We start from the raw sequence: 16138 nt of genomic DNA, 5'->3' as shown, positions 1-16138 counted from the left end.
GCATACCTTCCCCCAGTTTCCTTTACCTGGTACCTCCAAGAGAACCAGCTCTCCGGAAATCCATGGCACAGGCACACGGCAGGACCGGCGCCCAGCTCCACAAAATGCATACGCACCCCAGGCTGTAGAAAAGAGAGGTGAGCGGGTAGTGACCACAGCACCAGGCTGGGCAGAACCAGGTACGCCTTCTGCAGGCTGCCCCAGGCCGTCTCAGTGTATTGCCAGACCTCACATGGCCCAGTTTGCTCAGCTCAAGACCCCAGTGCTAGAAGATGTTCAAGAAGACAACTGGCCAAAGTGCATTAAAAACAGGCAGCTTTCCTAGGCACATAGGAAGCCTGAAAAGAAGGTTATAATGTTGGAAAGAAGAACAAAACAACTCGGCCTTCCTCCCTGAAAGGCCCTCATACTGTCAGAGTTTCTGGTACTGTTTGACAGGTCTTCTGTATTTTAAACTGGGCTGATTTTGTGCACAGTGTAATATTCATGTTAACATACAGAATACCAGGATTGCTTTGTTAAAAATTGTTTATCTTTTTTTTTTAAATTTATTCATTTTGCAGGGAGGGGAAGAGAGAAGGAGATAGAGAATCCCAAGCAGGCTCGCGCGGTCACTGCAGAGCCTGACACGGGGCTTGAACCCATAAACCATGAGATCATGACCTGAGCCCAAACCAAGAGTTGGGCATTTGGGGCACCTGGGTGTCTCAGTTGGTTAAGCGTCCAACTTTGGCTTAGGTCATAACCTCACGGTTCGTGGGTTCATGCCCTGTGTCTGGTTTTGTGCTGATAGCTCAGAACCTGGAGCCTGCTTCGGATGCAGTGTCTCCAGCTCTCTGCCCCTCCCCTGCTCATGCTCTGTCCTTCTCTGTCTCTCTCAAAAATGAAAAAGTGTTAAAAAAAAAAAAAGACTTGGACATTTAACCAACAGAGCCACCTAGATGCCCCTAAAAATTATTTATCTCTTGGATATAAAGTCTTCTTCAAGCTTTGCTAACTTCTTGTCCTTTCTGGGCTCTGTGTGTCAGAGGCTGCTAGAGCTCTGTATCTGTGTTCTCTTCTCCCTGGCACCTGACAGCATCTTCCAGACCTCCCCCACTTCCTCACAATGGATGTGGCCATGTGGCCGAGTTCTGGCCAAAGGTATATGAGTAAGAGAAGTATGTGCTACATCCTGGGCCCGTATAACCCTCCCACACTTGGTCCTCCTCCTTTTCCTATCTGCTCCTGGATAGTTAGGGCCTCAAGAAAGTGAGAGCCAGCAGAAAGAAGGAGCCTGGCTGCTTGAACAACTGCATGGAGAACACCCACTCCTACCCCACACTGGACTGCTCTGCAAGCAAGAAAACAAACTTGGTGTTGGGCCACTGAAACCTTGGGATTGTTTGTTTTAGTACTGAACCTACTTCAATCATTATCGTGTGGTCTAAGCACATGAACTAAAGCAATATGGAGTCAAAGTGCTCTATTTTCCCCCAAAGTATGTGTCTCCAACTTTCTAATGGAAAGAAATGAGAAAAATAAGCTTTGCATCTAGAAATTCACTTGGAGCAATTCTATTTAGCTGCATCTCCGATTACTCCAAACTCCATGTTCCAAACCGGAAGTTTCACTCATGATTCCCAAGGAGTTATTTTGCTCGAGAAAGCATTTGGCTGGCATTTCACATACTCCTTCATGGTCTACAGTCTTATCAGAATATGTTCCATAGTGTTCCGGTTGGTACTTGGCAAAGGGAAGGATTTAACTTGAAATTCTATACTCCTTATATTGAAAAATGTTCTAGTACTAATGTCCAGTGAAATGATCTTTTTTTTATATTATTTATATTTTATTTTTCCTCCCTTTATTTTTCCTCCCTTCCCCTCCCGCCATGGTCTTCTGTTAAGTTTCTCAAGATCTACATATGAGTGAAAACATGGGGTATCTTTCTCTGACTGACTTATTTCTCCAGTAAAATGATTTTTTTTAAACATTTATTTATTTTTGAGACAGAGAGAGACAGAGCATGAACAGGGGAGGGTCAGAGAGAGAGGGAGACACAGAATCTGAAACAGGCTCCAGGCTCTGAGCTGTCAGCACAGAGCCCAACGCGGGGCTTGAACTCACAGACCGCGAGATCATGACCTGAGCTGAAGTTGGCCGCTTAACCAACTGAGCCACCCAGGTGCCCCTAAAATGATCTTAATCTGCCTCTGTTGTAAGTGAAGCCTAACTCAAAGGCCCCCTCTCACTGCTTCGTATTTGACTGAGTAGCCCAGCAAACGCACGTACTTTCCCATCCTTTATGTGATATGTTAAAATTACCAGAAAGCCAGAAAATGAGAAAGATCGAACCCAGGCTGGACTGCACCAGCATTCAGGGAAGATACAAGGAATAGCTCTGCCCCAGAAGTGGCCGCCCCAGGCCTTTAATTTGGAGCGAAGACAGAGGGGGTTATAAAGCAGCTCTGATCACACTCCTTCAAGGTCAAATGAGAAATGTATCAAAAGGGACTGGACCTTCAAGCCTCAGAGGAGAAGAACAACCCTGTCCTTGGCGTTGAAGCCACAAGGATACAGCCCAGACCCCAGGCCCCAGGGAAAGAGTCCCTAGCTCCTCAATACCGGAGATGAGGTGTGAGGGGACCTCATGAAACGTTCACCCCTTCAGGAGCCCCCAAGGTTACAGGAGGGGCAGCGCTCAGCCCTTTCTTTCTATCCGGCTTCCATTTATCCTTCCGTGCCTACCTCACCATGGCTGCTAAGCATTCACCACGGCAGCCTCCGCCCTCACAGGGCCCATCCCAAGTGCTCCAGGCACCACTATTATACAAGGACCTGTAAATGTTTATCTCAGTAGACTGGAAGATTCCTGAGGTCACAGAAGACCCTCCATTCATCTCGGTATTTCTCTCCGTGCCTGGCAAATAACAAATACCCAGTAAATATTGGAGGGGCTGTCCTCCAGGGCAGCAGGGGGTACTACGCCCCGTGGTCTGCATGCAGTATTTTAATTACTGTTGACCCTTGAACAAGGTGGGAACAAGGGGTACTGACCCCCACCCAGAGTCGAACATCTGCATGTAACTTTTGACTCCCCCAAAACTGAACTATTACTAGCTTGCTGCTGACCGGAAGCCTTACCGATAATAGTTGATTAACACGTATTTTGTGTTCTACGTCTCATATGCTGGAATCTTACAATAAAGTGAGCTAGAGGAAAGAAAACGTATCTGAGAAAATCATAAGGGAGAGAAAATGCATCTAGAGCACTGTACTTACAAAATCCTCATATGAGTGGACCCATGCTATTCAAACCCGTGTTGTTCAAGGGTCAACTGTAATCCACACAAGAACGCTGAAGGCAGGTATTAGTATCACCTCATTATAAAGCTGCGTACACTGAGATTCAGAGTGATAAAGAAATGTACCTGGGGGCACCTAGGTGATTCAGTCGGCTAAGCGTCTGACTCTTGATTTAAGCTCAGGTCATGATCTCGCGGTTTCGTGAGTTTGAGCCCCATGTCAGGCTCTGTGCTGATTCTACAGAGCCTGCTTGGGATTCTCTCTCTCTCTCTCTCTCTCTCTCTCTCTCTCTCTCTGCCCCTCCCCAGCTTGTACTCTCTCTCTCTCAAAATAAATAAATAAACTTAAAAAGAATTATTAAAAAAAAGAAAAAAAGAAATGTACCTAAACTTGCAAACTTGGTGCCCATGCCAGGATTCAAACTGGTTCTGCCTGTCTCCAAAGCAACTGTCCCATCTTGTTTAGCATACAAGCTGACCTGCAGCTTTGGGTCCCTTTTCATTTAAATGGGACCAATGACAAATTAAGAGAGATCCCAAAGTGAACCCACTGAATGGGGTTAGGACATTCTAACACCCTGCTCTGTATCCTGGCTGGGTCAGGAGTCAAGGCCCCTCTGCACATGGCCTTGGCTTTGCCATAGCCCTGACCGCCAGATGTTTTAATGACCACTTCTGTCCTTTGTCCTCACTCTGGGTTCCTTGAGAACGAGTCTGTCTTGTTCTCATACCTGGCCCTTGCCGACACCAAGGCAGTGGGTGATGAATATGTGTTGGAATAGAAACAAGTTCTCCCCAGAACACAGGCCAGACACACATGCCCTTTAGCACTTCCAGGCCACTCAGGGCCCCATATAACCTGTTGTTCCAAAGGAGTCTGACTACATCTGTCACACTGCTTTGCATATCCTAAGGCGTGGTGCCTTCTGACTTCTGTGGACTGATACTCGTGGGAAGTACTATTTCCCTACAAGCAGCGGATGTTCGGCTACCCTCAGCATTTAACAAATGTCTCTGCAGGTCCATGTAGGTGACCTATTTAGGGAGGGCACGGCGGCCTGGGAGAGAGCGCTCACATACCTTTATTGGCACATAGCCGTGGCTCACATCCCTCGGATTGCATGCGATTGGCAGAGCGGTGGCAACTTGGAGAGGCTGAACGGAAAAGAGGTACAGTAAGAGAGGTAGCAGCCTCCTTCTGTGAGAAATTCTGAGAGAGCTTCCAGAACTCCAGAGTGCTGGCCTGTGCCGTGGCCTCCTGAGTCCTCCGGGGATTTCCCAGCCCATGTCCCTCTCCTGCAGGCACACAGCTACATTTCTCTTCTCCCCTCTCTCTCAGGTCAGAGTAGCCCATGACTGAGTCCTCTGACAGAAGGCTTTGGCCTGTCAGCCTGACCCATTAAAATCCCCCTCAATTCTCTAAATTCTCTACCCCGCCTCTCCCAGCTGAGAGCCTGGTGTGACCTGGGAAACCACCAGCGGAAGACGGTGGGTCCTCCGTCAACCCGGGTCTTTGAACGGCTGCATGAAGCAAAGCCCCTGGCTGCCACCAACTGAACTTCACATAAGGAAAAAAAAAAAACAACAAAAACCAACTGCTCTAAAACACTGAGATTTTGTACTTCAATTAATAGAATTCTCTGTGGCAGTTCCTCAAGTGGTCACCCAGGCACCTCTTGGACAGCATTAGGAATGCAAAGTTCACCGTCCCATCACTGGATGGCTCTGCTGAAGGGATTCTCTCTCAAGCTGGCCAAAATCAAACCCTCTCGGCCTCTGTATTCATCTGCTCGAGCTGCCATAACAATGTGCCACAGACAAGGAGACGGAAACAACAGACAGTTATGTCTCTCAGTTCTGGAAGCTGGGTTGGTTCTTCCTGAGGCCTCCCTCTTTGGCTTGCGATGGCCGCCTTCACCCTGGGTCCTCACATGGTCTTCCCTCTGTGTGTGTGTGTGTCCTAACTGCCTCTTCTCATAAGGACACAGTCATACTGGTTTAAGGCCTACCCCAATGACCTCATTTTACCTTAATCATCTCTTTAAAAGCCCTATCTCCAAATATAGTCACTTCTGAGGTCCTGGGGCTTTCACATGAATGAATTTGAGGTGGAAGGGGGCAGAGTTCAGCCTGCAGTCCCCAGGTCTGTCCTCTGGAGTCCCAGAAGGTCAGATAACCCATCTTTGTATGACATCTGGGTAAAGAAGAAAATTCCTGAACAAAGGGTACAAAAGGGGCTCCTTTGACTCATTTGTGTCAGGTATCTTGAGACAAATGATAAAGGACAGGATGATGAGCACACCTAAGTGAATTTATTCATGACAAGTGACATATTAGTGACTTCTACTGCTAGATCTCTCATCTTTAGTCCCAAAGCTGTAACTAAGGAAGAAGTGGCTCCCATCAGCTATCCAGTTCTCTGACCTCTAAAGCGCAGGAAGTAAACTATGAAATCTACCTCCCTTTTAAACATGGAAGAGACTGCCTGGGCATCCTCTGAGGGTGGGAAACAGAAGGCAAGCCCCCAACCTCTGTGGCATCTGGAGGGGATTCAGGGTGTGGTGGGAGGGATGGCAGCTTGGTGGCCTCTGATGACAATGAGCCTTGTCGGGCCTGAGGAAGCCAAGACACTGACCATAGGCCAGTGTGCCTTGGGACCCTTCTTCTAAGGTATCCCTGGCTTCCTAGGTCACACCCTAGCAGAAGTCCCACTGCTTCCAGGGCTGAGGGGGTGGGGGTTTCCTGTTCTTATAGTTCTCCCGCCGTTTATACAATTTACAAAGCCTGTTCAGAACTGAGTCCCATAGCCTTCCTGAGAGATAAGGGGTAAGTCTCCTCCACTTAAAAAGGTGTAATTTTCATTTTCATTTCATTTTTCCTTTTATCTTGCCCATACTCTGGGGAAGGAGACAGGTGAGGCACAGTTTACTTTTCTGATTTTACAGGACAGGTATCTGTGGCTCATATATGACCAGGGGATACTAGTAAGTGGGGCAAGCAGGTGGCTGCTGGGATTCCACGTTTTCTTCTCTACTGCACAAGACCTCCAGGCTTGTGAAAGGATAAATCAAGTCTGGGCAAGACGCTTTGAGGTTGTGAAGTCATTAGATACACATTTTGTATTTATTTGTTAAAGATGACAAATCAATTGTCCCTGTCATGGGGGCTAAATTTGTGTCCCCTCCAAATTCATCTGTTGACATCTTAATCCCCAGAGCCTCAGAATGGGACTGTGTTTGGAGGTAAGGTCTTTAAAGAGGTGACTTATGTTAAACGAGGTCACTGTGGAGTGAGCCTACTAGAGTTAAACTATAATCTGGCTGGTGCCCTTGTAAGAGGAGCGCGTTTGGACACACACACAGGGCAAGACCATGTGAAGACAGAGAGAATGTGGCCATCCATCTACAAGCCAAGGAGAGAGGCCTCAGAAGAAACCGTCCCACCAACACCTTAATCTTGGACTTCTGGCCTCCTAGCCAGACTGCCTTGGCCACCCACTCTGTGTACTTTATGGCACCTCGGGAAACGAGTGCAGTTCCCTTTGAGAAAATGGTTGGGATGGCTGTGACGTCCAGTTGGCTTAGCCAGGCGTATGTCCCTCCCTCCTCTCGCATTATGCTGACACAAGCAAAGCAATGCATTCCTGCAAAAGGCTTGTATTAACTGCTCCGCCTGGGCTCAGCGGGCTCAGCCATCTCAGGTAGACTTCTCTAACAACAAAAGGTTCCTCAGCTCTGGCACAGAAGGCTAACCCCTAGGCCGCCATTGGACATCATTAAGGGCATCCCATCTTCCTCTGGGAGGGATGGTTAACTAAACCACTCTGCCTGAGTGCCAGCAGTATGACCAGGCAGACCAGGTGAGGACTGTGCCCCGCACCCCCATGGGGTCAGGCCTGGCAGCTAAATTCTCAATATTTACTCTAAAAAGTCAAGGCTGGTGGGTTTGAAAGCCTCAATCTTGTCTTGGGTCTTGGTTCTTCTGACTCTGACTAGTATGGATTCTCGTTCTCAGAGCAGTTTCTCTGTTCATGACTGCAGAGAAAGAAATACAAAGCTCTTCAAGGACATCATGCTGATTGCACAATAGGTACTGGCCTCCCACCCGGGAGGTTCAAGAACTCCCAGAACCGGTTCTCCCCTCCCTTGCTGTTTCTTGCACACCTAAGCACCGGTGACTGGCCAAAACCCAACCTGGCGCAGCCGTAAAGTTACCTGCACCCCAGTTACTTTCTCCAGTTCCCTCAGGGCTGTGTCTGTGTCATGGACGAGAATGGTGACCATCCCCAAGTCACGAGCTGGCTCCAGATTAGCCCCGATGTCATCCAAGAATACAACCTATATCCAAATAGCACAGATACTAGAATCACCACCGGCCAAAGCAAAACTCACGCGTGAGGGACAACACCGGAAAGAAACACATTAAAATGCAAACACTGGTTATTTTATGACAAGATGAAGAATTACTTTTTCTCCATATAATTATTTACTCTTAAAGTTAAAAATACTTAGGGGTGCCTGGGTGGCTCAGTCGGTTAAGTGTCCGACTTTCCTCAGGTCATGATCTCCCAGTCCATGAGTTTGAGCCCCACATCGGGCTCTGTGCTAATAGCTCAGAGCCTGGAGCCTGCTTCGGATTCTGAAGCTTCCTCTCTCTCTGCCCCTCTCCCACTTGCACTCTATCTCAAAAACAAAAAAACATTTTTTAAAAAAAGTTAAAAACATTTAATTACATGAGCATACACATAAACACACAGATAGATACACTTATTCCCATATGTACTTATGGGTTTCAGCCTGAATTCTGAAACTGTAAGAAAATTAAGGAAGGATATAAACTTATCAGGGTGACATCAAAATAAATTAATCTAGGAAATCAACATGTATGAACAGATGAACAGACAAAAAAAGTGTGGAAAAGAACTGTAATAAGGGCAGATACTAAAACAAATTATCAAGCCACAGAAGGTAAAAAAAAAAAAAGGGGGTGGTGGTGAGGGGGTGTTAGAAGATAGACATGTTAGTGAAATAGAAGAGAGCTGAGGAATAAACCCAAATATAAACAATTCGTGTTGTCTGCCTGATGAGGAAAAACAGTATTTGAAAGATTATATAATTATTTTAACTGTTTTGGGGGAAAAATGGATGCTTCCTTCACACCTCATCCCAAAATAAATTCTGAATGGAGCAAAGATTTACATTTTAAAGTTAAAAGAAAATCCTTAAAGTTGTAGAAGAAAGCGTAAGTGCATTCATCATCTTGGATTACGGCAGGTCTAGAATTCTAAGCAGCTCACAAGACCCAAAAGTCAGAAATGAGAAGACGTTTATTTATATGCATACTAAAATTCAGAGCACTGTTACAAGGCTTAATCCAGGGACTAAGGGGAGCAAGAGCAAAGTTTGAGAGGAGAGAGGAAGACTTCTGGGATTGAGCCTGATAAGGATTCCCCATAACAGAGTTCAGGGTTTCATCTGATGAGCTCGTGGACAAGGTGGGGCCAATGAGAAAGAGTCAGAAACATCAGCGAAAGGAATTTAATCTTGTTCTGCTTGCCTTTTTTGAAAATTAGAGGTGGAGAATACAAGGAAAACAGAGTTTTAGAAATAGATAATTAGAGACAATATAAAGACAGAATTTTAGGGGTGCCTAGAGAGACAGCTGTAATATTGGAGCCCACTTCTGCTCACCCTTTGGTGGGGTGACTCTTACCAGCCTTGTGGTCTTGGGAAAGTCTCCCAGGGTCTATGTTCCTTTATAGGTAAACTGAGGCAGCTGGTCAGCAGTTTTGACAATACCTGTTTTGACCAATAAAAGCCACAGAGAGGGGCCAGATCCCCACATCTTGTAGACTGTTCTAGACTGAAGGGATGGGTAAAGTCCTTTATAAGTCCTGGCCTGGGAGAACAGGACCCTGCCACTGGACCTAGAGGTCCTACCAGGCTCCAGATGTCCCCCACCTGCTCACTCCTCCACAGTTTTTCTTAATTGCAGTATCTCTAGAACATTCTTTTTCACTAAAAGGAAGTGTCTACATACCTCATTGGGGCTGGCGTTCAAGGTGTCCAGTACAAACTTGTAGATCCGAGGATCAGGCTTGGCCATTCTGATCCTGCATGACTCTATCAGGAAGTCAAAGTGTGGCCTCAGCTGACACACCAGCTGGGCCAGGATGCCCCTCTGAGCACTGTCATCCAGCCAGTTGTTGGTGAGGAGGCAGGTTGTATATCCTGAGAGAGAAGACACCAGTGACTGGACCAGATACAGGACTTTGCTCTGAGAAGCTCAGGGTACCCCACGGAGAAGGGGCCAAGCAGGGTTCTATTTATTTACATCAACCTCTTGATGCCCAGCGTCTAAACTGACAGGTTGGAAAAGAAGTATCTTCACCCATTAGCACCTCCTGACACAGAGACCTGAGAGTGAGTTAACTGTGTACATTAAGGGCTTCCAGAAGCTTGGATAGAAACACTACATCCCTCAATTCCTTGCAACTGTAGAGCAAGAGGTTGTGACCTTCATCAGCTCATATGATCCTCACCACCTTTGGGGTAGGCGGGACAGATCTTACCATCCACTTTTATAGCAAACAGAAGCTCAGAAAAATTATGAGCTGCCCTGAGCCACACAGTGAAGGCAGAACCCAGCCGGCTCAGAACTGTGCCTTTGGACTGCCCTGCCAGTGCTTCTTCCAGTCTATAGTACTTAAGACTCAGCTCGACTATAGTTCGAAACACCTGCCTTAACTGTCAGAGACTGTATTCCCATTTCAAAACTAGAGGAATGTAAACAGAGACAGCATTATCCCCTGGAAGGGCAAGAACCAGGAGCTTCTGGGAACAAGATACTGATGAGTCAGTGATGAGACCCTGTGCGTGTAACATGAGTGAGAGATACGGACATGGGATGGCTTAGCCGCGACCAGATAAGTCTACTGATGAGCGGGTAGAATGATTTCGAATATGCCTGTGACCAAGAGCTGGGTTCTGACACTGAATAAATGTCTATCGGATAAACATGACCTCACATCTTAGACCATTTGACACCATCTGAATTCGTGTCAGCTAGCTCATAGCTCAGCCCCTTTGACATCCAAAGGTCAAGACAATCCCAGTTGCTTAAAAGGCCTTGATTTTCAATCACTGTGGCAAGAAGTTGGGTCATTCTGGTCATTACTAGTGTCACTAGAGGGAGAGAATTTTGCTCACAAGGCAGTCTCTGGCACAAATTGCTTTATTAAATAAAATTCTTACATTTTCCCAGATATTCTGATGGTGTTATTTTTTGCCATTTGATAAAACTTACTTTGGAGCTATGTTTTAAGAATGGCTTTCCATCGAGGTCCAGAAGACTTGTGATCTCAGAGCACATCTAGATGTCTTCTGACCTAACCTTTCCAAGGGTTCTGGTGTGGATGGTTCTGAGAACGGCCAGTATTGGATCCTTACCCTGCTTTCTGAGAGCAAGAGCCGCCTGAAGCATGGGGTGGTTGATCTTTGTTGCAGCCGCCTTGCCGAAGATTTGACTTACAGAGAAATTCTCAGGGAGGCGGATTCCAGAGTCCTGAGAACACTTCCTGCAGTTTTCTTCCATGAGTGGTACCCACTGTAAAAATGAATTCATAAGGGACTATCAATTCGTACAACCCTTTGTACAACCCCTTGCTGTGATCCAGCAATTCCACTCCTAGACACACACCCAACGGGAATGTCACCATTCCCAAAAGACATGTTCACCAAAAGACATGTACATACATGCACTATTCTAGGGCACTGTAGCAGCACTGTTCCTAAGAGTCCCACACTGCAAACTACACAAATGCCCCTGTGATGGGCTGAATGGTGTTTCCCCCAAATTTATGTTGAAATCTTAACCCCTCATACTTCAGGATGTGACTACTCTTGGAGGTAGGGTCTTTAAAGAGGTGATTAAGATAAAATGAGGTCAGGAGTGGGCCCTAATCTAATCTGACTGGTATCCTGGTAAGAACAGGAGATTAGGACACACACACACACACACACACACACACACACACACACACACAGGAAGGACTGAAGACACAGGAAGATGGCCACTACAAGTCAAGAAGAGAGACCTCAGAAAAAACCAACCCTGTCACACCTTGATCTTGGGCTTCAAGGCTCCAGAGCTTTGAGAAAATAAATTTCTATTGTTTAAACCACTAAGTCTGTGATATTCTGTTACAGTGGGCCTAGATAACTAATATACTTATTAAGAGCAAAATGGATTATGATACATTTACGCACTATGATAGCAGCCCTATTTGTAATAGCTCACATTGAAAACTACCTAAATACCCAATAGCAGAATGATAGGCCATAAATGAACCCATGCATACGTGGTCAAATAATTTACAACAAAAGAGCCGAGAATATACAATGGGAAAAGGACAATCTCTTCAATAAATGGTGTTGGGAAAATTGGACAGCAACATGCAAAACAATGAAATTTGACCCCATCCTACATCATACACAAAAATTAACTCAAAATGGATAAAAGACTGAAACCATAAAACCCCTAGAAGAAAACATAGGTGGTAAATTCCTTGACATAGGTTTTGGTGATGATTTTAGGAATCTGACAACAAAAGTAAAAGCAACAAAAGCAAAAATAAACAAGTGGGACTGCTTCAAACTAAAAAGCTTCTACACAGCAAAGGAAGACATCAACAAAATGACAAAATGAAAAGGGAAACCTATGGAATGGAAAAAACATATCAGATATCACATATCTGATAAGGAGCTAATATCCAAAATACATAAAGAACTCACACAACCCAACAGCAAAAAAAAGCAAACACTCTGATTAAAAAACATATGGAAGATCTGAAAAGACATTTTTCCAAAGAAGACATACAGATGGCCAAGAGACACATGAAAAGATGCTCAACATGACCAACCATCAGGGATATGCAAATCAAAACCACAGTGAGATATCACCTCTCACCTATCAGAATGGCTTTTACCAAAAAGACAAGAAATAACAAATGTTTGTGAGGATGTAGAGAAAAGGGAACCCCTCCGCGCTGTTGGTGGAATGTAAATTGGTACGGTCACTGTGGAAAACGACATGGAGGTTCTCCAAAAAATTAAAAATACAACTACCATATGACCCAACATTCTACTTCTGGGTATTTATCCAAAGAAAACAAAAACACTAACTCAAAAAGATATCTGTACCCTCATGTTCACTGCAGCATTATTTATAATAGCCAAGGTATGAAAACGAACCAGGTGCCCATCAATGGATGAATGAATGGATAAAGAAAATGTGATATAGGGGTGCCTGGGTGGCGCAGTCGGTTAAACGTCCGACTTCAGCCAGGTCACGATCTTGCGGTCTGTGAGTTCGAGCCCCGCGTCGGGCTCTGGGCTGATGGCTCAGAGCCTGGAGCCTGTTTCCGATTCTGTGTCTCCCTCTCTCTCTGCCCCTCGCCCGTTCATGCTCTGTATCTCTCTGTCCCAAAAATAAATAAACGTTGAAAAAAAAAATTAAAAAAAAAAAAGAAAATGTGACATATAAATACAATTGAATGTTATTCAGCTATAAAGAAGAACAAAAAATTTGCCATTTGTGACAATATGAAGATCGAGGGCATTATGATAAGTGAAATAAGCATACAGAGAAAGAAAAATACCATATGATTTCTCTTACATGTGGAAACTAAATTAAAAACTGAAACCAAAACAAAACACCAAAAAAAAGCCAAACTCATAGATACAGAGAATATGGCTGCTAGAGGCAGGTGGGGGTAGGAGTGGGAGCAATGAAATGGGGGGGGGGGGTCAAATGATAAAAAATAAGGGGGTTGCTCCTGGGTGACACAGTCAGTTGAACGTCTGACTCTTGATTTCGGCTCAGGTCATGATCTCACAGTTCATGAGACTAAGCCCCATGTCGGGGTCTGCACTAACAGCTCACAGCTTGCTTGGGATTCTGTCTCTCCATCTCTTTTCCCCTCCCCTGCTCATGCACACTCTCTCAAAATATTATTTCTCTCAAAATAAATAAATAAACTTAAAAAAAAGACACAAATGCCAAAATGGATGCAAGATAAAATATAAAATGCAAATAGACCAAAGCCATTAAGGGAATTAAAAAAATAATGGAAGAATTCACCTTTCCATAAAAATAATAAAACTCTTCCAGGCTTAGACTATTATACAAGTAAAAAAATATATATAGTTAAGTGGGAGAGTTACGTAAGTAGATTTGCATTTTAGGGAGGTCATCCTGGAAACAGTGAAGAGGGTTGGAGGAAGGGAGAATAATTAGAATTTTCACAAGTTCCCACCATCACAAATATCCACCTACTGGCATCTGTGGCCAAGAACTCCATCTTCCCTTCTGTTACCATAGATAATGGTCTATTGCTCTTATCAAGTTCAACCCCTCCATCCAGATTCCATTCCTTTGGGCTTCAAGAACATGGCTCCATCGGGTCTCCCTTCCTTATTCCTCTATCAGCAACCTTCCTTGCTAGTGGATCATTGTCATCAGCATACAAGCATGTTGTTTTCATAAAGGAAACCTCTTTCCCCTCCCACTACTGTCCCATTTTTCTGCCCCACTTTGCCTGAAAACTTCACGTAGTTTTCCTGAACATGCTCTGATCAGGCTTTCACCTCCACATTCCAGAGGCTCCTCTAGGCAATGTTACCAATGACCTCCATGTTGTGTTGCTGTATCTAATGGGCACTCGCCAGGCTTCTACCTGACCTAGCAGTTGCATTGATACAGATGACCACTCTCTTCATCTGAAACTTGATAACTTCTTGGCTTTCAGGTCTCCTCACTCTCCTGATTTTTCTCTTATTGATGAAGATTCATTCTCCATCCCTCATTGCTGGGTCTTCCACATCAACCTGACCTTTAACATCAGAGTACCTGGGGGTCTGGATGCTCCATTTATACTTCCTTCCTCCACAATCATACTGAGTCCAATGGCATTAAAAGTGCCATCTACATGCTGTGTGTGTGTGTGTGTGTGTGTGTATTCATATTCAGCTTGGACATCTTTATTCAACTCTGGGTTTGCATATCCAGCTGCCTATTCTACATTCCATTTGGAGATCATTAAGCATTTCAAATTAAAATATCCCAAACTGGGCACCTGATTTCCCAGCCCCACAGTGATGAACAGCAACTGATACTTCTGGTTTGTTCTGGCCAGAAACCTTTTATCCTTCATTCCTCTCTCATATTCACACTCGATCCATCAGGAAAACCTGTTGAATCTACGGGCAAACTATTCCAGACTTGGACCACTTTTTACCGCTTCCACCAACATTCCTTTAGTCCAAGCTACCACCATCTCTCACCGAGTCAGGTTTTAAAAGTATCATTCAGGAGGTGGATCTGAGGTTTGTCCTCCCATCTTCTCATTTGGCTGCCTCTCGAATAAACCTTTTCCTTGCTGTAAATACATATACATACTGTCACTTCACCATTCAAAATCTCCCAGTGCCTTTCCATCTCAGGGTGAAAAAAAAAAGCAGAATGGATAAACAGATTGGAGTATATTCACACAATGGGATATCATGCGGCAATGAGAATAAAACTGTAACTGCGCACAAGAACATCTATGATTCTCCAAATATAAGGTGGAGGAAAAGATACTACATACAAGAGTTCAGCTGCGTAGTGGTTCCATTTACATAAAGTACAAACAGTGATCTCTAAGGTTAGAAGTCCGGAAGCGTAGTTACTCTTGAAGAGGGGCGTGTCTAGAAAGGGCATAAGTGGGGTATCTACAGTGTCGATCATGTTTTATTTCTGGATAAATAAAACGTGCTGTCAGTGAAAATTCATTCAGCTGTACACTTGGTGTACTTTTCTGTGTTGCACACACAAATGATTAATTAAAAGATGACATTCCTTCCCATGATATGACCTTTTTAAAAGACAAATTGAACCTAAGTAGCATTGATCCTTGAACAATGTGGGGTTGGAGGCACTGACCCCCCGTGCAGTCGAAAATCCACATATAACTTTTGACTCCCCAAAAGCTTAAGTACTAATAACCTACTGTTGACCAGAAGACTTACTGATAACAGTTGATTACCACATACATGTTATATGTATTATATACTGTATTCACACGATGAAGTAGGCTAGAGAAAAGAACACATTATTAAGAAAATCCTAAGGAAGAGAAAATGCATTTACAGCACTGTATGTGTATTTATTGAAAAAAATCTGCGTAGGGGTGGGCCCATGCTGTTCAAACACACGTTGTTCAAGGGCCAACTGCTATTTGGTTTTTCAGGCCTGCTACACACAGACTAAAGAAGTCTGAATGGGTGCAGGGTTTTTACGGCAATAAGATATTCACTCTAGTATGTTCACTGAAAACATGTTGCACTTCCCTCTTTCCTTATCTTTCAACAATATTACTGCAGATTTTTTATTGACTTAGAATTTATTCTCAACAGTATCATTACTTTTCACTCCCCAGTGGCCACAGTGTGTGTGTGTGTGTGTATGTGTGTGTGTGTGTGTGTGTGTGAGATGTGCCTTCACAGAATAGGTATGCTTTTGCTTTCTACTACAGTGCGCCCTAAGTTCTCTGACAGACTAATAGGTAGCTGTAATTTGTAAAAAGTTTTTTTTTTAATTAATTTTTTTTTTTTAACATTTATTCATTTTTGAGAGTGAGAGACAGAGCATGAGCGGGGGAGGGGCAGAGAGAGAGGGAGGCTCCAGGCTCCGAGCTGTCAGCCCAGAGCCCGACGCGGGGCTCAAACACACAGACTGTGAGATCATGACCTAAGCCGAAGTCGGACGCTCAACTGACTGAGCCACCCAGGCACCCCTAAAAAGTTTTAAAA

General features: G+C 44.6%; 1 protein-coding gene across 1 annotated transcript in view; it reads right to left on the bottom strand.

Annotated features, from left to right (window-relative positions):
- The window catches only part of EPHX2 (epoxide hydrolase 2), an 84933-nt gene that overhangs the window by 52233 nt on the left and 16562 nt on the right, over positions 1–16138 (bottom strand). The window contains exons 3-7 of the mRNA XM_043564707.1: positions 10736–10892; positions 9327–9517; positions 7502–7624; positions 4368–4442; positions 27–122 (exon numbers count right to left, since the gene is read on the bottom strand). Coding sequence (XP_043420642.1) covers positions 27–122; positions 4368–4442; positions 7502–7624; positions 9327–9517; positions 10736–10892 — 642 coding nt within the window. The remainder of the gene's footprint in view (positions 1–26; positions 123–4367; positions 4443–7501; positions 7625–9326; positions 9518–10735; positions 10893–16138) is intronic.

This window comes from Prionailurus bengalensis, chromosome B1, assembly GCF_016509475.1.
Source record: "Prionailurus bengalensis isolate Pbe53 chromosome B1, Fcat_Pben_1.1_paternal_pri, whole genome shotgun sequence".
Classification (NCBI taxonomy): Eukaryota; Metazoa; Chordata; class Mammalia; order Carnivora; family Felidae; genus Prionailurus; species Prionailurus bengalensis.
This window is presented reverse-complemented; position numbering and strand designations above follow the sequence as displayed.